The sequence below is a fragment of the Mugil cephalus genome, chromosome 18, assembly GCF_022458985.1.
Source record: "Mugil cephalus isolate CIBA_MC_2020 chromosome 18, CIBA_Mcephalus_1.1, whole genome shotgun sequence".
NCBI lineage: Eukaryota > Metazoa > Chordata > Actinopteri > Mugiliformes > Mugilidae > Mugil > Mugil cephalus.
The window spans coordinates 130,215-153,451 of NC_061787.1; the positions used below are offsets into that span (position 1 = coordinate 130,215).

Here is a 23,237-nt window from a genome sequence, read left to right on the forward strand (position 1 = left end):
TATTTAGACCATTAGAACATAAGAGCTGATTCAGACACACATTCATTTCAACTTAGATCATCTCTTTGCTTCAGACCAGAAGCTCCAAAACATTTAAAAGCTTCCGATGTTCCTAAGTTCTTCAGTTAAGATAACAGCATTAAATTTTGTTCATCTCGGTGGGAGTGTCAGTATTTGGACATGTGGTGTGATTAGAGATGGGTCCTGATCCTGGGGTCCATAATGCTAACGGTACTGATGCTAATGGCAGTAACCAGACTGATCTGGCTTAGCTTAGCCTCCTTAGCTCTATTGCTCTATTGCTAAAACCTCACTTTTTATCAAGTTATGTTTCTTAGTTATCAACAGCTTTAAAGTAAAACAAGGCTCAGGGGGACGTCTCCAGTCTGCAGCCGTCCTCCGGTCCTCTGGTCCTCTGGTCCTCTGGTCCTCTCCCTTCATGTTTGACAGTGGCCTCGACCCTAAATCCTCGTCCTCTGACTCTGGGAAATTAAAGTGCCACGTTTTGTAATAAACACATGTATTAATGAGGCATCTTTCAAGAGACAAAAAGAAGTGACAAAACATTTTTCCTTTGTGTTCATCGTTTAAACTTTAATGGTGATGCAGAAAACAAAAAAATACGTAAAATAAATTAGATTAGAAAAATGCCACAAGCACGTTTGATTTGTACAACAAAGCAATGCAACAGACTGGAATCATGATTTCCATATATACAGAATAAAAAATAGACTTTTTATTCTTTGTCCACTTTGCTCAGTGTTACTATTTAGTTTTTTTTTTTTAGTCTGAACAAATAACCACTTTTTCTTTTATTCCATTTTTCCACTTTTAGTTTTCCGCTGACTCTGTGTCAGCAGGAAGTTCAGACCAGGAGAAAGAAAAAGAAGAGAAAAAGAAAAACGTGTGACTTCATCAAAAGGCGACCAACACTGCAAAACTTTTGGTGAACAAATCGACGACTCTGATAAAAAAAACAAAAAAAACAACGTACGACACACAAATCTGGTCGGACGACGTTTGTTTTTCTACCAAAACGAAGCGACTGTGGACGTGTGGACGACCTCTTTCTCTCTTTCTGGGGAGACAGAGTCGAAGTGAAGAGGTTAAAATAAAAAGATGAACCTGAAACCAAACTAAACGTCCATCTCTCTGGAATCGACTTTTCTTCTACTTCAACAGACAAACGCACAAACTCGAATCTTTGGTGTCCTAAAGCAACTAAAAGTGGACAGAGCGACGGACGCTAATCACACCGAACCCAAACGTAGTTTTACAATGATCAGTGACGAACAACATCAGTGATAAAAACAACTTTAACTTATCTAAAGTGCATCACAGCTGGTCATCTAAGTCAATTCTGATATAACGTCTGTCTAAGTTTTAGTTCATGAAGAGCTGAGAGTGAATATGGACACGCTAGCTGCTGCGTTACATTTTATTTTAGCCTTCGCACAATCCAAAATTAACAAGTGCTTTTTTTTTATTGTCCTCATTCTCTTCAGTACTGATATTAAGATCATGTTTGACGTCTTCATTTGAGCCAAAGTGTTTTTGACGGATTTAGTTGAGTTTTAAGTTCATTTACTGGATCACAGACGACAAAACCAAACAGAATTGGTTCATTCGTGGTCGTTTTAATTTGAAGCAGCACGCTGGCATCAGACGTAAATCATCAAAATATTCTCAGCTAATCACAGTAAGCTGTGGTGCCTACATACTTTTGGCTGTATGTTCTTTTCTTTTAATTGTCTGGCAGTGAGCGTTAAACGCTACAAAAACCTACAGGTGACACAGTGACAGATTTTTCTGAGAGCGGGAATCAAACATGTGACTCTCTGTGACCTGTGGCTCCGCCCCTCTTCAGTCTGTGGCTAATCTGAACATGAGTGTCGCTATAGTGCAAAAAAATTAAAAACGTTTGTAACGTTTCTTCTTAAAAAAAACAACACTAAATATTATTAACAACAATAACAATAATATTAATATACTGACAATAATTAGAATATCATCATGGTAACCGTTCCAAAGTAAAGAAGTGTTTGGTTCCAGCAGCCGGGCCAACTTGTTTCTTTCAAGTATCTCTCAACACACAACACACACACGACACACACGCAACACACACACACACGCACACACACACACACACACACACACACACACAAACACACACTGATACACACACACCACGAATGTACGAACTTCAATAAAAGAATAAAAAAGTCTTCTTTTCACTTCCTCGAACATTTTGAAAAAGTAAACAGTTGGAAACACAAACCAGTAAAATACAATAAGATTGTAATACGTGAAACAAGTTGCATAGTTTTGAGATTTTTTTCAGGCACCTCATCTCTCCAACGTCTGACAGGTCAAGTGGTGCTTGAACGTCTCAGCCACATAAATAAGCCTCACTCCCTCCGTTTGTAACAAAAATATATTAGATATTCTTTTTTTTCTATCTTTTTTTTGTCCTTTTTTCTGAAAGTGCCTTCGAGACTCTCTCTGAGTTCTGCCAGATGAATTCGGAGAAGAGTTTTTATCCCAGAGAACGACCCAGAGTGACAGAGTGACGGAGGGAGGCGAAGGATGAGATACGAGGGAAAGAAGTGACGTGATGATCATAATGTCACCACCTCGTCTTCCCCTCCTCCCTCCATCTGCTCTCTCTTTCTCTTCAAAGTTCAAAGGTCCTCCTCCTCCTCCACCTCCTCCTCCTCCACCTCCTCCTGCTCCTCCTCATCCTCTCCTGTCCAGTCCAGTTTGTTCGGTTCTGGGTTCCGTTTACGAGCAGCCGCACTCCTCCACGATCATGTTCTGGATGTCCTTCTTGATGATCTTCTGCTCCTCGTTGTAGTAGAGCATGGACATGGCTCGTAGTCGGGTGGGAACGCAGCACGACCTCAGGTTCTGGAAGGGGCTGTAGCCCCTCATGCGATAGTGGCTGATGACGGTGGAGTGGAAGGACAACGTGGACCCGGTGATGCTCGCCACGTGGGAGGGGCACTCGCCCTCGCAGTAGTTGGCGTGGTAACCGGGCGGCGCGATTATCCAGTCGTTCCAGCCAATGTCTTTGAAGTTGACGTAGAACTGCCGCTTGCAGCAGACGCGCACCTTCCCGTCGCACTCCAGCCCGCGCTTCCTGCGCCGCCGCAAGTCTCCGCCGTCGCCCTGCCGGACCACGGCCATGAGGAAGGGCCGGTGGGACTGCTCCCGCTGGTTGTTACGCTGCGATGACTCCGAGTTGCCTGAGACCAGGACGAGCGTGGCACCGGCATCGGCGCAGAGCGGGCAGGACAGTCGGAGGTTCAGCGTCATGCTCTCGGTGCCCTCCAGCAGCGCCTGCACTGCCACGGACACTGGGAAGGTGTGCCAGCCGCTACGACGGGTGTCCACGGTCTTCTCCACCAGGAGGACGTCATCCTGGGGCAAAGACAGGCGTCCGTTGGGGAGGCGGCGCTGTTGGAAGAGGTGGATGGTGACTTTGGCTCGGCTGCGGTTGGTCTTTGACAGACGGAGGAAGACCCAGACGTTAGCCTGCTCCACCAGAGACAGATCGCTTCCTTCTTTAGGGAGGACGAACTTCACCGTGCCCTGAGACTCACCTGGGACAGAGACAGAGACAAAGACAGAGGGTTAGACAACGTCCACAGTGGTTTCCATCAACACAAACAACTAACAGTCCAGTGTTTGTTAACCCATCCATCCACCCTGACCCCCTCCCTGTGTTGACTTAATGATCACCATGACAACTAGACGCCGCTGTCAGTCAAACCTAAGCACACTGGTTTAGGTAACCGTAGCAACAGCAGTGACCATCAGGTAACACATTTTATAACATGCCGCGCATGTGTGTGTGTGTGTGTGTGTGTGTGTGTGTGTGTGTGTGTGTGTGTGTGTGTGTGTTGAAGTTTGCTGAAGTGAATTTAATGTGACACACAAACACACATTCACCATGTGGGTGTGTTTTTAGCCACATCTGAGCTACAGAGTCATCTACACACACGGCACACACTCCTCATTATGTTACCATCACACACACACACACACACACACACACACACACACACACACACACACACACACACTCTCTCTCTGATTGGAGTCTTCCTGCTGACTCTGCAGCCGTGGTCGGAGGTTTTGGAGTCAGGCAGCGTTTAGAGCAGCTAATGGTTCCCACCAGGACCAGTTCACAGTGAGAATGAATTACACATCTACAAACGGACGTTAAGGGGGAAGATTAAAAGTTGAAGGAAAATGTTTTATTTCTTGCCGGGAGGTGTGGAGGCCTCCAAACCCTGGATTCAGACTGTGAGGCTGTTCCTCATCTCAAGTGACCCAGGAATAACTTTTCTCAAAAATAGTTCGGGAGTGAGGAGGAGGAGCAACTAATGAGGCGTTTTTTGGCAAATTAAATGAAACGATTCAATAAATTAGAGAAGTCCTTTCTCTTAAAAGACATAAATCCAAGGTTTAAATGTAAAATGTTGGAACTGATGGAGAGTAATGATGAGATAGGAGGAGAGGCATTCAGTAAACTCTTTACATACATGTGCTAAGAAAAGACAAGGACTCTTGTGACCTCATGAAGGCTGTAGAATAAATAAGTTCACTGTATCTCTGGGCGACTGAACAGTGGCTGTGAAAGTCAGGGAAACCCTCGGCACATGTCATCAGTCTACGGCTGTAAAGGAGACATCAGGGCAGGAGGTCTCTGTCCTGATGTCTCCGTTTATACTCTGTTGGCTGAGTCTGAGGACCTGCAGAGACACTCGTGACTCCTGAAACCTCCAGGCTGCAGCCTCATCACTGCTTTAGGGACCCAGTTCCCATCCACCGCCATTACATAAGAGCCGTGCATCACCTTTCCCTCTCTATCGCTCTCACTAATGTCTCCTGCTCGTGGGCGTCCATACAGAAAATAAAAGTCACGATCTGAGAGTTTATGAATGTCAGCAGCAGCGATGCTCCGTTAAACGGTGTGAACGGGCGGCTTGTGTGTGTGTGTGTGTGTGTGTGTGTACGCGGAGGCGGTCGGCACTTTAACAAGTCCATTAACGCAGTTGAAGCGACAATTTGGAGGCGATTATCTCACTTACATCATCATCACTTCAGAGAGACTGAAAAATAAAAGCTCTGTCCATTCATTGTTTCTTAGAATAGAGTTTGTGGCTGCAGGAAGAAGAGTCTCTGCTTGAACTCCAATGCAAAGCTGCTCCTAATACAGAGACTGAGGAAGGTCGTGGTTTCACTTCGTGAGCAGGAACCTAGCAACGTCTTAACCTGCTGACAACATTAAACTGAGACTTGTAGTGACTTATTGTACAAGAAATAAGTCAGTTCTTCGCAGCCCTTTGATTTAACGGGTCACCTCGGCCCCAGTGCATTCTGGGACAGACTGAGGTGTAACTGAAGGTTGTGGTGCTGAGTAGGAGAGGAAATCCTGATAGTATGTTGGCACAACAAAGTGGCAGCTGTCACTGAGCCGAGCTGCTTATTAGTGCTGTAATGACAGACGTCTGTTACATCCATGTGATTTACAGTCTCATGTTCACATCTGTCTGCACAAACAATAACTGCTATTAACTACGCAGCCTCTGTGCAGCCACTCACAGCGTGTCAGCTGAAAATCAACCGATGCTATAAAAGATGAAACATTCTTTCACTGAGAGGCTTCTGCTGCTGCTGCTGCCGCACTCGTATGGAACACATCAGGAAAACTGATTATTGTGTTTGTAGTGGAATCCTCCCACACGGGGGTGCAACTAGAAGAATGCAACTAAAGCTGCAACCAATTGCAGGAGAAATGTCCTGTAGCCTGAGTTAAACCCATTGGAGGAGAGGAAAACAGGCCAGGTACAAACAAGTTTTCAGTTGAATCAGTTATTTTGAAGTGGATCAAGTAAACATCCTGGATGTGAGGTCTGTTTTTCACTTGAATCCTGTTACTAGACAAGTTTGCAGACTTAAATATTGTTGCATGCTGCGGCATAGTGCTCTTTTAGATCCATCACAGGAAAATGTACTTCACCCAGAGCTTCAGGTCGCTGCAAGAGGACTTTTCTTTTTTTATTTTGGGCTGCCTGGAAAGAAGGAAATCAATCTAAGCGCAGATGATGATGTGAAGTTTATTTAAGTTATACTTAATGTCAGGTAGTGAAACAGAGCAGCCGACAAACAAGAGGTTCCAGCAGCTCATTTACACTCAGAGACAACAGGTTTGTTTTGAGGAGTCTGTCCGACGTCTGCAAATCTTCACCACACAGCTCATCCTTCTCTCTGTAATCCCACTCCATTTACAGAAGACTGATCTTTACAACAACTCATGAAAGCTGATCTCAGGGCCAGCACAGCCCTGAGGAAGGAGCATGTGAAGAAAAATAAGAGTCACGCTGATCCAAACGTTTATATAACTTTACTAATTTAATGGACTCGTAATTTAAAAGTAGAAATTGGAGCCAGACAAATCAAGCAAACCTTTTCGTTGTTTGGTTATCAGCACATCTTCAGGAAGTTTAGCTTGTTTTCTATACAAAATCCAGATGGAGCACATAACTGTCAAAATTCAGTGTCAAAGTTTAAGCCATCAAACATCCAGATTCAACCAAGAGGAACCATGTTTAAACAAGAAGCTACCTGGTTAGGCTGTCAACCAATCCTATGTCCAGTTTAGATGAACTGATACCCAATTCAGACCATCACATTTGCTTATAGAACCAATTAACTAAATAAAAAGAGTTAGATGGTTGTAAGACTAAGATCTAAGATCTAATTGCATGCAAGTTATGTTTTTCTCTCTATTGGTTGATTTAGTCTATAGACAAACAATGAAACTAAGAGACAAAGTTTAACCCACCAACTACCCAGGTTTCAGCTATCCAGCAGAGTTAGGTTACTACTGACCCATTAAACATCAATGTTAACTGTGGCCAATGACCACAGTAAGGCTGCTGAAAGTCCATCAAGTATACCATCATATGCTCAACTTAAACCATCATAACACATCGAATTCCCAGTCAACAACCATTACACATCCAGTTTAGGCCATCCTCTGAAATACTCAGCTCAGATAATCATCAACCATCATGCCTCCAGCCTAGAACTCAGTGCCCAGTTAAATGTTATCACACCAGCTGCACAGCCCTTTGATTCCTATAGAGAATACAGAATGTGAAATCTGAAACGTTAAACTGACATTTGAGTCAAACATCATCAGCATAATTTTCATCAACAGCAGCCTCCAAACATTCCATAACTCTCCCACAGCCTGTGAGCTGTATTATGACTATAACTTGATTTATCAGACGAAAGAAGTTAACAAAGGTAAACAAGGTCTCATGCCTGTGACACAAGCAACGTTTGGTATTTTGTTAAAAGGACGGCTGGTTTATGATAAATCTTGTGAAATCCTCATTAATCCCTAGAGCACACACGCAAACACACACATGTACCAAATAGGCCTTCAGAGACCTCATCGCAGCTGAAATCATACAACCAAATAAGACCTCCCAAAAACCAACACCAACAAAAATAGGATATAAAAACCCATTTAATGCCTAGTTTATACTGTTAGCAAACATCAAATATTCGCTTTAGGTCAACTACTACACAGTTTAGGTGCTAAAAACTCACCAAACAGGTAATATATATAATATTTCATAACTGCAAACACAACCAAAATCCAGACCAAACCCAATGACTAAAACAGTCAATTTAACAGGTTGATATACAGTATATATATTAACATGTACGGTAGGGTTAGTAACCCTAACCTTAACCCTTTCTGAAAGGTTTAATCTTGTTCAGTCACCTCAGCCACCGAAATAAATGTTTCTGTGGACTACAAACAAGATATCATGTATAGTATATACCTGCAACTTTCTTAAGCCCTCAGTCAATCTGAAGAGCATGGGATGCATCTCAAGTCAACTCAAAGGTTGGACACACCCTCCATCAACCTTTGTTCCCCATGACACAGCAGCCATCTGTATAAACACTGTGGCGTTCAATAACCCCGTGTGTTCACAGTCTTCACGCTTAGAATAAATTACATCAATTAAATCATCTGTTTTCTGCATTTAACTCACCTGGACCACACCATCTGGTCAGTAAAAGATTGTAACAGCTGCTGTCCCTTATGGATCTCTACCTACAGTCAGTTATTTTATAGAAGACGTTCAGATTAGATTAGAACTGAAATGTCACTGCTGAGCTGTTTGCAGGAGAGAAAGAAAAGAATCTCTGGTAATAAAGGGAAGTAAAGACACTGATCATTATTGAGGAAACATTCAGACGTCTGATTATTATAAATTATTAGAATTTATCTGGAACAGAACAAAAATATCTGGAAATATCTGGATGGTGGAGTCAGAAGGATTCCTGTTTGGGGAAACATAAACACTACTAAAAAAAATAAAATAAAATTCATTTGGTGTATGTATGATATCTCACAGGAAAACGCTGGCTGACTAGTCTGATGTAACTTCAAATGTAAATTCATGTAAATTCATCCATCACTTTCAGAGCGTTTGTTTTTAAGGAATTGCTGAGGCCGTTGACATGGGTTGGGTTCAGTAAGCCCTCATGTTTACAGGCAGGACTTTAAATACGCTTAGTCTTAAACATGTGGAGAGAAGCATTCACTGATTCCTATGTTCTTCCAGGACTTAAAAAGGAATTAGATTGAGAGCAAATTTAAACACTCCAATAAAGAAAAGCCTTTAACACCCTGTAACTGCCTCAGACGTTCCTGCAGGAATCAACCAACGAATCCTTGAAACACCCTGAAAGTAAACTCCTAAAAAGTTGCTCTGTTCCTTTAAGAACCTTGAATGAAAGCAGTTAAACCATAGGTCACTAACAGGCGGACCACGATCCGGGTCCGAAGTCGTGTCATACGGACCGGGCAGCCAAAACAGAAGGTTATGATTTAAAACAGGGTGCTTCTATTTTAACTGGGCCAGAAATCTGCTCCAGTCCAGTGTGGACAGCCAGCGCGGCCTTATTGAGACCACATGTGAGCCAGCGGGACGAGGAGATGCAAATGGAAACTCAATCTGGTAACTCTGTCAAAGAGCCGGAAAAGAAAAACGCCTCGACGTCTGATGAGACCAAGGTCCTTAACGTCAAAGCCACTCGACGTCAAGTGAGGACAGAGCCTCACTTTTACATTTTGATTGGATCAAAGCAGAAAGACCTGTTAGCCTGTTGGCAAAGGGGAGGACGTCATGCTCACATCAAAGATCTGATCAGTGAATGAATCCATTGTGATCTTAAACTAAACCTGAACCAAATGAATAAATTCAAAGAAAATTAACTGATTATTTGTCATTATCAGACTGTTATCAGATTGTTACTGAGTTATTCTGACAGTTGGATTCTCTCATGCCAAAAAATGAGACACCTCAAAACATCATTTAAATTTCAGGGAATTAAAACTAACATTTTCTTTGTTCAGAACCTTTAACTCATTCTGAGAAACAATAACCCTTCAGCAACTATAACCGAAGCAGTTAAATGGTTTCAAACAGAAAGGGAAGACATGTTTCTGTGAAGTGTTCTTCAACTGGATGAGCAGTTAAACATCTTCAAGAAGTTTCTGCCTTTGTCACAGCTGTTTTTTTAGAGGCTAAACCACAACCTGGATGACTGAGAAGGAAAAGTGCAGCCATCTGGTTGAAGACATCTCAGAGATGCTCAGTGACATTTTCAGCTCAATTCTTCTGGCTAGCGTTGCCTTGGATAAATTGAGAAGAAGATATTTCTTTAGCCAGTGTTAGCGTTGATTGTCATTCACTTTTAGATCTTTTCCATTCTGTAGCCGTGTGTTTATATGCTGAGAACAGTCTGTGGTATTTTTATTGCTGCTGTCAGGCGACATTCTCACTTAAAGGGACAATAAAGTCAAATGAAATGAAGTGAATCTGGAGGAAAATGAGGCGAACCGCGGGAGTTTCTGGTCTGGCTGTTAGCACCAAATAAAACTTCTGTTCTTCTGAAATTCAGTTTCTAACAAGCAACATCAAACTGTTCCACCAGGTCTGTTTTCTTTCTGCAGTCATCTGTCATAGATTTTCCTCCTGTGGCATGCTTTTCATTGTCAGACCTTGTCTACAAACCAGACTCCTCTCTTGGGACAAAGAAAATTTGAGCTAAATTTAAGTTGAAGTGCCACCTTGTAGCTCTGTTTATCTGTCTGTGTTCCCAAGGTGGTTTATTTATAAAGATGGCTGATAAGAGATCCAACCTGAGCGCTACATGTTCCCGACTGAATAAACCAAAATGCCAAAGAAATGTTGCAACTGCGGGTCGACTCAAGTTTCACTGACAGGACAAAAGAAAGCAGCCGCCTCCACAAACGTTCAAAACGACCGTCCGACACAGGACACAGGACGTACACAGAACACAATGGACACGTTCAAACCTTAAACTAAAAAAAAAAAAAATAAATAAAAAATGAAAAGAATATGATTGATCATTTCAGAGGAATAGCATCCAGAGAACATTTGTGCAGTTTACATCAGGTTTGACTCGGAGAAGATGACCAGTAGCTAACAGACGATATGCAGCTGATATTTGGAGTAAGCTACATTCAAAAAACAAAGCTGGAAGACAGTTAACTGGGATTTTTCTTCAAAAAAAAAAAACAAAACATGGTCTTGTGCCTGGTCTTTCTTGAAGACCAAGTGAAGCCATCAAGCTGTTTTTTGGATAAACCATGACATGGATGAACCTTCACACACATATCGTAGCTTATTAGCTTCATCACTTTGCCTTCCAGATACAGCATTTGGTTCTTGTTTGCAACCATCAATGAAAATTTCAACCCAAATCAAGTTGGTTCAGAAAGTAAAATATTGTTTCCTAGAGGGAAGTAGATGATAAGCAGATCCAAACACTAAAGCAATCAAGTAGGGTAATTTTAGTGACCTACATTAGGCTATGATGTGAAACTAATTTGCAGACCTTCTACCCTGCAAACCAGAAACCAGTTAGCATACAGACTATTTTAATAGATTTCTCCTGAAACAGCTATGAAAGGGTGAAGCTGATAACTAACAGGGAAACATCCTGGAGTTGCTTTAAGCAGAAGTTGGATTGGAGTAAAAAAAGAAGAAGAAAAAAAGACGTTAACAGAAGGCAAGAAGAAGAAGAAGAAGAAGAAGAAGAAGAAGAAGAAGAAGAACAAGAGGCATTTATCTGTTTGTCTCTTTATCTCAGCAGGAAAGGTCTTATCAGGACTGTTAAGGTTAAGGCTTCCCGTTAACTTCACAACACCATTAGCAGATCTTTCACACTGGGAACCTCCCAGAACAACTCATCTCCTATTAGACCGACGAGGAAAGAGGAGACATTCAGGGACAGTCTCCATCTGAGGCTGGGCTGGTTTACTCCTCTCTCTAATTCTCTCCACTGATTCCTCTTCACCCATTCCTTCCTCTCTCCTTTGAACTCATCAGTATTTAGGGAGGAGACCGCTCGCTGCCTACGTCTCACTCACAAAATTTTCCAGCTTTCCAACATCATGATTTGATTCATGGTACGTTTGGGATTTAAAACCCTGAATAAAGAAAGATGAGCAAGATTAAACCGTCTAACCTGAAGCTTTTGGAAAAGTAGTAGGATTATGTTGTTTTTTTTTTCAAAAGTTTTACTTTCCACAACACACAGACCAAGGGGTTTATTTGTAAAAGGGGACGTCTGTATTTAAAATGAACCGACCAAATTTCTCTTAATTATCAGCTGAACCACAGATCTACATCTAAATCATGTTTTAATCTACAAAATCATGACTAAAGAAACGGAGGCTTAAAAAACTGCTGCGTCATCTATCAGGTAGTGACAATTAGAAAGGAGACATTCAACTTTGCCGTCAACAATCCCGATGGAAATCCAGCAAACATGTCACTCAGGAACTTTCTATAGATGGTAACTATTGTTCATGCTGCAGCTATTTGTAGGGGGACTAGTTTCTCTGGCGGATTCATCTCCTTCCTTTTCCTTCTTGTGAATCCACAGCCTCTTGTGATTCTCCTTGTGTGTTTATGCACGGTAGGTCTGGACACAATCTGTAGCTATTTACTATCGAGTGATTCATCCCACCAATTGCAGAGCGTCACAGCTTAGCAAGACGACAACAAAAAACAACGATGAGGATACGAGAACATAGTTGTGACCGTAAACATCCAAATGACACGCTAACGCCACACCACAGGGCAAAAAATAAGTGATGGGAAGAGAAGAGAAGAAGAAAGAACAAAAAGCGATGGAGAAGAAGAAAGAGAGGCAGACAGACAGAGACAAATGGGAGTTGGATAAAGAAAACATTGTCATTGTAGTTTATTTTCATATGAGACAGATGCTCTTGGTCACAGGTCAGCGAATCAAGCCTATTGGAGGGTTGCTAGTTTGAATCCCCAGACAGACTCGGCCACCAGAATAGACCCAACAATGCCCAGTTTATTCTGTCTGCCAGAAGAGAGAAGGGTAGGCCGAGGTTAGCGAGTGAGAGAGTGAGATAAAAGTGAGTTGTGGAATGTCGCTAATGATGTGTTCAATTAAGTTCAATTAGCCTAATTGTCCTCTGTGTGTGGGGAGAGACGAGGGGGTAAACAGGGCCGGAGGAGAATTTAAACAGAACAGGCTGATGGAAAGAAAACGGCAGACAGATAGGTATTGTTTCCAAGCTGCTAAAAGGAGGTTGACACTTCGTCTCCGCCAAGAATTCAGTCTTCTCCCCGCTCCTCTATTTGCCATCTCCGTTGCCCAAAATAATTACTGAGGTCCCTGAATGCATCAGTTACTCCCAACAAAGCACCGACCGGCTGGGTGCAAAGTGTTCACATGATGGGTCATGTTACATCTTAGGAGAACAACAAGGTTTTATCCACTCATAAAAAAAAGTGGCAATGTCTTTTTTCTTTCCTCTGGAAGCTCAGAATAAAATATACAATAGTTTCTCTTCTAGAAGCAGCACTGAATCACTGGATTTTTATATTAACAACTTCATGCATTTGAACATAGAAACTTCACTAAGTCAAGCTCATACGGAGAAAGATGTGACAGAAGTTAGGCTTAGGTTAGCTGTGACAAACAGTCACACTTCAACACCAGACACTGCTGTTTGCCTCCAACTTCCTAAAATCAAATGATGTTTAGAACCTGAGAGAGTTGGTGAAAGCCAGGTTGGGCTTAGGTTTATTATTATTTTAGCGGCGTACATCAGGCTACAATGTCAAACAAGCTAGTAGACTCTCTACCCAACAAACCAGAGGCAAGTTAGACGACTTCTACATCTTCTCTTAGAACAGCAGTGAAATACAGCCATAACACAGAAGAAGAAGAGACTTTGGTTGGACTGAGATAAAAAAAAAAAGAGATGTTAATAAATGCCGAGTAGAACAAAAATGTACCTGTTTCTCTAATTTCTGCCGGAAAAGTCATAGGGATTCATGCATTACAGTGTCAAGGATCAATACTGATCAGTTTGTGTGATAAAAGGCCAAACATGTTTGTTGTAGTTTTCCTTAAGAAAACACTTTAGGTGGTGACAACTCTTTATTATGAAGGATGTATCCTGAATCTCATCCAGTCACTGTTGTTGGTACGAGTCTCTCTGTATCAGACGTTTTTTTAAGCCTAATTTTCTGAAAGTTCAGAGAGTCTAAAGTGGGCTAAAGAACCAACATTAGTAAATGAGTATGACATGAGTCTGCAGAGCTTGCCCAACCTTTGGCAGCTTCCATTTCTGAAGAGAGTCTGAACAGAGGTGCAGGTTCAGACAAAAAAGTGGATCTAAAATAGTTTTAATTTATAAAAGCTTGTTGGTTCCTGGCTCGTTCTGCTTCTAGTTAATCATCTCCGTCTTGGGTCGAACCCAAACTGCCAGCCCCGCCCTCGGGTCGTGTTTTATTTCTGTCTGACGTTACCTTCGGATTTCCTGCACCAGATTTGCCCACAGAGAGGAGCTCCTTTAAGCAGCATTCAGTTCTGTGTTTTCCTTTCAATAAAGCTGCTCCTCTCCGCCTGTTTACACAGATTCAGTTCATAAAAATCTTTTTCCATCTGCTCTTCCAGACTCTCGCCTACAGAAAACCCAGAAACTGCAGCAACAGAAAATCCAGAGGAGGAAGAGGATGGAGCAGTCCTACCCACGCTGCTTGACTGACAGGTGAGTTTTGAATTTACTTCTTCACACCGTCGGCTGATTGATAAACTAAAACTGGACTCACAGCGATGCCTGAAGGAATCTGTAGACGTGGAGGATGTGATGGTTAAATCACAGCCTTTAAAACAACCGCATAAACTTGGCGATGCGTTGTAACCCGTTGGTGACCTGGATTTAAAGGCATTTAAAACACATTACAGCCGTGGAAAGTGTGACCGGGGGAAGGTCTGCAGGTTAAAGGTGACGCTGAACGCCGTTAATGCCTCCTGACCTTCGCCTGCAGCTTTCTTTCCCTCCATCCCTCCCTCTTTCTCTCTCTGACTCGCTCTCACTCTCTGTCGCTACCGTCTGTCAAGAGAGCGTTCCAGCACTCTTACCGCTCTGTGTTTCTATCTTTGTGAGGACCCTCCTTTCACATGATGCATAGCGCAGAACTCCCCGAAAACCAAACCAAAGACAGGTTTAAACCTGCCAAAAACTTTGGGGCTCAGAAAATAAATCCCCCCCCCCCACCTACAAGGTTAGTATTCCACCAGTGTCTGGCCCCCACAACACAATAAAAACAAGAATACACACGCACAAACAGGCAGCGACACACAAATCTCCTCTGACTTTAAGTAGATAATGAGGCATTCTCTGAGAACAGCGGGAGGTGATTACAGAGATATGTGTTTGTGTGTTTGTGTGTTTGTGTGTGTGGCTGAGTAAGTATGCAGGTGGAATTAAGCAGGTGGAAACACACACACACACGCACGCACACACACACACACACACACACACACACATTCATGCAGACATACTGAGATAACTCATTCATTTGAACACATACAAAATGTAAATTTATACGCACAAGTCAAACGCAAAAATATGCATGTAAGTCAAGGTTACACACACACACACACACACGCACACACGCACACACACACACACACACAGACACGCACACACACGCGCACACACACACACACACACACACACACACACACACACACACACACACACACACACACACACATTTCCGCTTTTCTTTCTTCCAGAGTCAAAGTGAAGACACAGCGATGCTCAGTCTGTATGTTGGTGTCACTATCTCTGTGAGGACATTTCCACACATGTCCTCATAATGCTGGTGCACACACACACACACACACACACAGACACACACACACACACACAGACACACTAAGCAGCGTACTCACCAGCCTCCGCGAAGGTGATGATCTCCGTCGTCTCCTGCGCGTCGCCGCCATCTCCCACGCGAGATGCTGCCGCAGCCGCCGCCGCCGCCGCCACGCCTCCCCCTCCTCCCCGGCCTCCCCTTCCTCGCGCCTCCTCCTCCCCCTCGATCTGCACGCTGCCGTCCTCGGCCACCCGGCCCACGTGGAGCTTGCGCAGGGCGTTGAGCAGGGCGGCGCGCGGCACGGGTCGGGTGATGTTAGGTCGAGCCTGGAGGTGCAGCATGTTGAGGATGTGCCTCTTCACCGCCTCCACCACGTCCTGCTGAGCCGCCTCCTCCTCCCCGTCCTTGTCCTGCTCGCGTCCCACCGCGTCCTCCGCCGCCACCGCCCCGTCATTCCTTCGCATCCGGGCCAGGGCGCAGGACGGGCAGTCGGAGCTGGCGTCAGGCGGCGGCTGCTGGTGAGGATGGACGGTCAGAGACAGCGGCAGAGGCTGGAGCCTGGACGCCATGTCTGAGAAGGAGCCGCTGGTCTGGACCTGAACCAGGACCAGGAGGGTCCAGCTGAGCACAGGTAACACCGACATGATGGCAGGAGACTCCTGATTGGATGCTGAGTTTGGTGATGCTGTCGGATGCAGACGCCCAGACGGAGCCGCAAGAGATGAAGAAAAATCGGACAAAAAAAGTGTCCAAAAAAAAACAACAAAAACTCTATCCTGGCTGACGAAAGAAAAGAGTCTTCACCTCCTTCCTCTGAATTCTCTCTTTCTCTCTGCCTTTGTCTTTCTCCTCTCGGTCTTCTCTCCTCAGAAGTTTGGAAGCTGCAAAGTTCAGCTCAGCTCACAGTCCACCTGCGAAACGGAGGAAGAAAAGCTGTAAAGAAATGAGAGAGAGGAGGACACACAGAAGAAAAACAAAAAAAAAGAGAGAAAACAACGCCGAGAGAGAAAATGAGTAATCCTTATCTTTTTTGTCAGGGACAGATGGCTGAAAAATGTGGAGGCGTCACAAGAAAGAAAGAATCACAAAACAAGAAGAAGAAGAACAAGAAGAAGAAGAAGAAGAAGTGGTAAAAGTCTTAGATGTGATGAATGGATGATGAAAAAGCTTAAAGGAGGATCCTTGTTCCCGGACAGAGTGTGTTAGAGAGTGGAAGTTATCCCAGACCAAGGGAGTTCCTCTCTTTCTCTCTTTTTACCTCTTTTCCTCTCTCTCTGTTTGTTGAATGCGTTCCCTCGTTCACCAGTTGAATGGTTTTACCGGAGTGGGCTGGACTCTCTCTCTCTTCGCTCTTTCTTTCCCTCCCTCTGCTTCTCTCTCCTCTCTCTCGCACTGGCAGCCTCCTACCATAATTATACTCCTCCTCCCTCCTCCCTCCATCCCTCTCTCTCTCCCTCTCTCTCCTCCACTCCAGTCTCCTCCCATCTTGTATCTCTGTGACTCATAGCACTTCCAACTTTTTACCTTCTCCCTCCTCCTTCTCTTTCTTTCTTTCTTTAGCCCCCCCTCTGTTTGGCTGTTAATGGAGCAAAGCTGGGATTCCTTTATCATCCTCCTCCCCCTCCTCCTCCCCCCTCAGTTGGCTGTGAATGAGTTACGTGTTGAGGCGAAAAGTCTTTGCGTGGATTTCTCCTGTGACGCTGCCGTCCATCTGTTTGCCTGTCTATCAGTCAGTCTGTCTGTCTGACACTCTGGATGTGTTTAGTCTGGTTGTTGGTCAACATGACATCACGGTTCATGACTGTGCCGTCTCTTGTTCGAAGTGGCGGGAATTCCTGCGAGGATCCCCACGAAGGCTAAAAACAGTAACTACAGCACGAGGATCTCACTGATATCCAGGTCTCAAAGAAACACTTACAAGCACTAAAGGTTCATCAGTGTTCTGCCATTTTCTGCTACCAATCATAAAATGCTACCCTGTGGTTCTGGTGAGGGTCCCAGTAAGGGGCAGGGTTTAGAGACCTGGTAGGACTACGTAGCGCTGGCCTACTAACAGGGTGTGGAAGTGGGGAGAATGAAGTCTGAAGAGGTCAGGTCAACGAGTGGTCGGTAGAGTAAAGCGAGTAACTAGCTGAGGCTGCAGGGAGGCTGAACAACACAACTGCACATATTTACAAGTTTGCATAGAGGCTGCCAATCTGCAACGTCCAAATATTAACAGCAGCGTCAGCATCCGCCACCTGGTGGTTGCTCAGAATAATGCAGGACAAAAAGTGGTTTAAGAGGAAGTTATGCTACGTCCCCATTAGCAGCAGCACAGCGACCAGGGACAGTCGATGGTAAATGGAAGCTGACGACACGTCTCTGACATGCTATGAGACAGGCGAGACATTTTACCGACTTCTCCGAAGAGCGTGAAAATGCTCCAGTGTCTTTATTACATTACATCAGCATTATTACATTTATCAGCATTACAATGCTGAGTTAGCCAGAAGAACAATGGCAAACAGGAAGTGACTTCAGGAACACAAATGAAACTATAATTCAAACAAGATTTTAAACCATGTTCACTAAATCTTTCATTTGTGGAAAGTTGCCACTGAAGGTTTATTATTTTGACCAAAGAACAGAGACCCAGAAAGTTGGCCGTGAGTTTTTTTTTCCGTTGAGAACTGATTACGCTCAAGCAAAGATCTGTGGTGGACATTATGTAGTGATGGACTGCAATGTAGTTATACAAAACACATTAGTTTCCAGCTAAACGTCTCTGTGAGGTTGTAAGAAGATCCAATCAAGTCTATCTGCAACGGCCAATGGTTTTAAAGGGGTTTTTAGCCTTTTGGCGGCTTCTAGCGGAACCTAAACGACTGAACTGGATTTAATAGGTACATTCATTTCTAAGGGATCTTAGGAGAACTAAGAGCAGCTGTTTACTGATTTCTAAAAACAGGTTCTGATAAGTTTCCCCAGACATTTTTACGTCTCTTTCCCACATTTCCTTCTCTGCTGTTGGAGACAACTCATTTCCTCCTCAGAAGATTCATGTTCCCAGATTTCGGCTGATCTGTCTTGACAAAGCACAACATCATCATCAGTCACACCATCGTCATCATCACCACCATCATCATAAAAACTCACTTTTCTTCCACTTTTGCCGGACACACTACGTACACAATGACGAATGCACAAAGTTTGTCATCAGGTTTGTTTTACAAGTTTTTTCTATGAATAAGAGATAATTAGTTCTTCCGCATCTGCATGGAAAGAGTTTCCATGAAGTTGTTTCATTGATGTATATTTTCATACAGAGTTAACCCTGAATGGACTTTTATGAATACTTAAAGAGGCTCTATCTAAAGAGATCCTGGCAGGACTGGACTTCTGAACAGAGCGTTTTGTGAATGTCATGACCTCAAATGTCTGGGTGTGTTCTGGGAGCAGAATCTGTGTCGTTTAATATTTTAAGGCTGAAGATGGGTTCTGAGCAGCTCTTCATAAAGGGCCTCTGTGTGGATTTGAGGGTTCTAACGGAGTTTAAACAGGAACAAGTGTGGAATTTCAAGAGATCTAAGAGGTTCTGGAGAGACACTAAATGTTTGTGGTGTAGTTGTTGCAGTCTCTCTGCAGCATGTGGTCTAATTATGTGGAGAACCCGGAGGACGGACTCAGGAGTGAGTGTAGAGGAAGCAGAGAAGACTCAGAGTTACACAGTGCTTTAATCAGACGTCTGGGATTCTCCCTGACATCACCGGTGCGGGGGAAAAGTCTGCGTGACTCGTCGGTTTGTGAAAACACTCCAGCTCACGCCTGTGTGAGCTCAGCGCTTGCTGCGTTGCCATATAAAGGCCCGGCGGTGTGTACATGTGCATGAATGCGTCTGCACCGGTGGCTTCTTTAAATAACTCCCCACCTGTGAGTCATGAACCTGTCGTACCGCCGGCAGCTCGCTGCGTTTTTAATGTCGCCTCCGGGCATGAAAACTGAAACAGCTGGAAAAGTACGAGGAAGCCCTGATCTAGAGTTTTAGGGAAGATCCAAGTGTTTCCAAAGAAATGAGCAACCGGTTTTCATTTTCACTCAGAGCTTGTTTATTGAAATCTTCCTTCAGGGGAAATGTGACGCTGAAAGTCTGTGGAGTTCAGGGAGGGAAATCAAACACGCCTCGTCCAGTTACAGAGGACAAATTGCCCTGACATGTGCGTTTGTTTTACTGCTTAGGCGTTCCTCACAGCTGGACAGGCTTTATAAATGCAGGAAGTGACTGTTCTGACTGAACTACTCCATCTAGTGGACGACAGCTCATGACCTCAAGGCACCTTCTGACCTTCCCTCATTCATTCCTCCCATCTTTCTTTCTTTCCCTCCTTCATTCCTTTGCATTCTTTTTCTCTCTCCCTCATTCCCTCTCCCATTTTCATCCCTTCATTCATGCTTTTTTTATTTTCTTCTTTGTCTTCTAGTGTTTTAGTTTTCCTCATCTTCTTTTTCTCTTTTTCTTCTCACCCTCTCGACTTCCTCTTCTTCACCATCCTCTTTTCCTCTTCCTTCTTCTTCTGCTGTTTTCTTTTTCTTCTTCTTCTTCCTCCTCATCGTCTTCTTCTTCTTCCAGTTACTCTAAGGTCTGAACTCACTCAATGATGGAAAAATCACAAGTTTTGTGTATCTGAATATGTGCTGTCAATCCAACACCCTAACCCCAACCCTAACCCCTAACCCCTAACCCTAACCCCTAACCCCTAACCCTAACCCCTAACCCCCTAACCCCTAACCCTAACCCTAACCCTAACCCTACCCTAACCCTAACCCTAACCCTAACCCCTAACCCCTAACCCTAATCCCTAACCCTAACCCCTAACCCTAACCCCTAACCCTAAGCTTATAACCACGACCTGAATGGTCATGAACAAGACTTGACTTACAACGATTTACCAGATGAGTTTTGTTACCACTCAGAGCGGCGTGTGGTAAGTGTTCCTGGATATTTGTCTGTTATTTACATGTGACAACCGTTGCCAAGACAACACTACCCTTGTCCACCTGGGACCCGTGTGGGCCACTGACTGCATATTTATTATTCTTTCTTCATTTAAGTCTTGAAAATCATTGAGGTTTCCATCATTTGCAGTGATGGCGAGGTACAACAACATATAATATTAATAACAATAATAATGATAATAATAATACATTTTATTTATAGAGTGCTTTTAAAAGATACTCAAAGACACTTTTTACAAAAAGTATATATGCAAATATATATATACAAAGTCAAACAAAGATTAAAACTAATTAAAATATTAAGAGAGTTTATACTATGGACAAACCCATCGTGACGTCACCCGCTGGATTCTGAACCTCGAAAAAAAAGCCTGGAGTGGGCGGAGCCTGCGGTGGCCATGTTGGATGAGCTTTACTCCACCCGTACTCGGATAATACAGACATGGATATGGGAGTCATGTTGTGGGTCGGAGTTAAAGCAGTCTGGGTACTGAGACTAAAACCGTTTTTTGAACCAGGCTGTGAACATGTTTAATAATGCTGTAAAGTTGGGCTTTTTAACATGGGGGTCTACGGGAACCTGCTCCTTTTTGGAGCCTCTAGTGGCCACTACATGAACTGCAGTTTTTTGCACTTCCACTTGGGCTTTTAAATTTCAAGAGCTGTGATTGGTTCTCTTGGTAGAAGCATGTTTCTTCTTTAGTATTTCCAACTGCTTCTCTATCTCAACAATTTTGGAATTGATTGTTTTGCATCAGTACAGAAGGAACACATCAAGGAAACATTAACTGAGTAAGACACTTGTAAGTGCAAGTGCACAAGTGCAAACACAAATTAACCCGACTAGTGTTTGGGTGGGGTTATTACAGAGCCAGACAGATTGATGAGGTACAAGGAGAAAAGACTCGTACCGCGTAGGCTATGTGGCTGGGTTACAAGGTCAAGGTTCCACAGTGGTGTGAGGGAAGAACAGGCCTGTTCCTGAGATGGCGATGGTGAACAGGGGCCTGTTTAACACAATCATTGAGAATTTTCAACCGAAGCATGAAACAGATTCCATCGAGGCATGAACAAAACAACTTGTGGTAATGGGCATAGGATGTTCCCTTTAAGAGACTTAGGGACGGTTGTCAGGGGTTCAGATGTTCCACACGTGAACAATGAGAATACTCACATATTGATGTTCACCATGTTCACGGACAGTCGACAGAGAGAACAGCTGAGCCTGGTGGGAATGTCAGCATTATGAATATGTGTGAGCCTCCTGGAAGTATAACATCTGTGTCTGTTACAGTTTATTTACAGGCTGCATTCCTGTTAACACACACACACACACACACACACACACAGGATATTTCTGTTTTAGGGGAAGTGTTGTGCGTGGCATGCACATGGACGGGTGCTGTGTGTCTGTAGTGAAGATGGAATCCGTCCAGCCTTGTGTAGGAAAACTGAGGCAGCAGTTTCAGTGATGTGGTTATTCCATAATAACCGTGACATGGCCAATTGTGCTGATTGTGACTGTGGGTGAGTTACTGCACCTGAAACTCAAAGCATAATTAAAAGCCTTCACACCTTCTCTTTGTATTAACAGAACTGGAACCAGCTAACTAAAAAAATGGTGGGAGCACGTGGGGATGTTGGTGGGAACAGCAACTCCAACCCTAACTCCGACCCTAACCCTAACTCCAACCCTAACCCTAACCCTCACTCCAACCCTAACCCTAACTCCAACCCTAACCCTAGCCCAACAAATTATCAAACTTTAGACCTGCGTGTGATTTGGTTTCCTCCTTCAAACACCTGGACATTTCGCAGACTCAGACGTCCCACCTCAAAGAGTCTGAAGTGATTCAGAGCAGCGTCCACGCTCATAAAAGAAATGTGTAGAACAAGAATCAGGAACACTGAGTCAGGGAAACTCTCACTTCTCAGCATCGCATGTTCCTGGCACTGCATCACACTCCAAATATGTTCAAACTAGGGGTTTCCTGACCAACTTTTCCTTGATCCTGGAGATTCATAAAGACTTTTCTCATCTTCTTTGTATTCTCCCAGATTATGCGTGCGCCGTGGCCGTCAATATTAATGTAATGTGGAAAGTGTAGCTCATATCTTGGCTCTAGTGTATCCCACTACAGAAACAGGCTGAACATCCAACACCATAAACTCTGTAACTAACTCTGGAATATTTTCCTCTTTGGACTCCTTTCTTCTCCTCCTTCCTCCTTTCTCTTCTTTTAAATGCATCTTTCAGTGTTTGTTGTTTGGGTTCAGCCTCTGTCTACGTGTACTTAACATTTACTGTTTTGTGATTAATTTTTTTGTAGGTGGTGAGTTAAGGTGGTAGTACTGAATGACGATCTCCTACTACCACCTCAACAAACGTCCACATTGCACAAGTTACAAATTACCACCTAATCTGGGATTTTTGACAGCTTTGACCCAACCCAACCACCACTGAAACAGACAATGTACTGACGCATCAGGGACGTGGTTCTCGTTTACTGCAGACTTTAAACAAATGACTACAAAAGATCAGGCTTGGCTGAAGTAAACAATGCCTGGACTGGAACATCCTTAGGTCAAATGATCATATGTGTTGATCTGGAGTCTCTCCATTGGGAACTGATTATATGTCAGGTCAATCAAAGTGTTTGAGGTGATGGACTGAAGAGTAATGGTGACGTGTTCATACACGTCATCTTTAAGACACTGAATAGAATTAGTTTCTTACGAAATGATTGGTTGTAACCCTTGGTTGTGTATGTAACTTCATATGTAAATAATATATTGTTGTGCTGAAGTATGGGGTAACAAATAAAAACGACATCACTGCATCCTCTAATAATTTTACAAAAAAAAAAAAAAAAAGCAATAAAAGTCATTCATGAGGTTGGATATCTAGAACACACACAAATTCACCATTTTTATTGTCGAAGCTAGTAAAAATCATGGAAA

At 43.5% G+C, this 23,237-nt stretch overlaps 1 protein-coding gene across 2 annotated transcripts; it reads right to left on the reverse strand.

The window, feature by feature from the left end:
* Window positions 1–566: 566 nt before the first annotated feature.
* Window positions 567–16,664, reverse strand: inhbaa (inhibin subunit beta Aa). Of its 2 annotated transcripts, none has more exons than XM_047568895.1 (3): window positions 16,540–16,664; window positions 15,361–16,192; window positions 567–3,602 (listed from the first exon to the last, which is right to left on the reverse strand). In XM_047568895.1, the coding sequence occupies exons 2-3, from the start codon at window positions 15,923–15,925 to the stop codon at window positions 2,782–2,784; spliced, it is 1,386 nt and encodes a 461-aa protein (XP_047424851.1). In that variant the 5' UTR covers window positions 15,926–16,192; window positions 16,540–16,664; the 3' UTR covers window positions 567–2,781. The 2 variants fall into 2 exon arrangements, with proteins under 2 accessions (XP_047424851.1, XP_047424850.1); XM_047568894.1 differs by having other exon boundaries at window positions 15,361–16,214; window positions 16,540–16,663.
* Window positions 16,665–23,237: the final 6,573 nt, after the last annotated feature.

Bases quoted from the DNA above. Each gene is read 5' to 3' on its own strand.
- inhbaa (XM_047568895.1), bottom strand. From the start codon at position 15,925: ATGTCGGTGTTACCTGTGCTCAGCTGGACCCTCCTGGTCCTGGTTCAG. The intron at 3,603-15,360 runs GTGAGTACGCTG...TCTCTGTCCCAG, and splicing joins CATCACCTTCGCGGAGGCTG to GTGAGTCTCAGGGCACGGTG.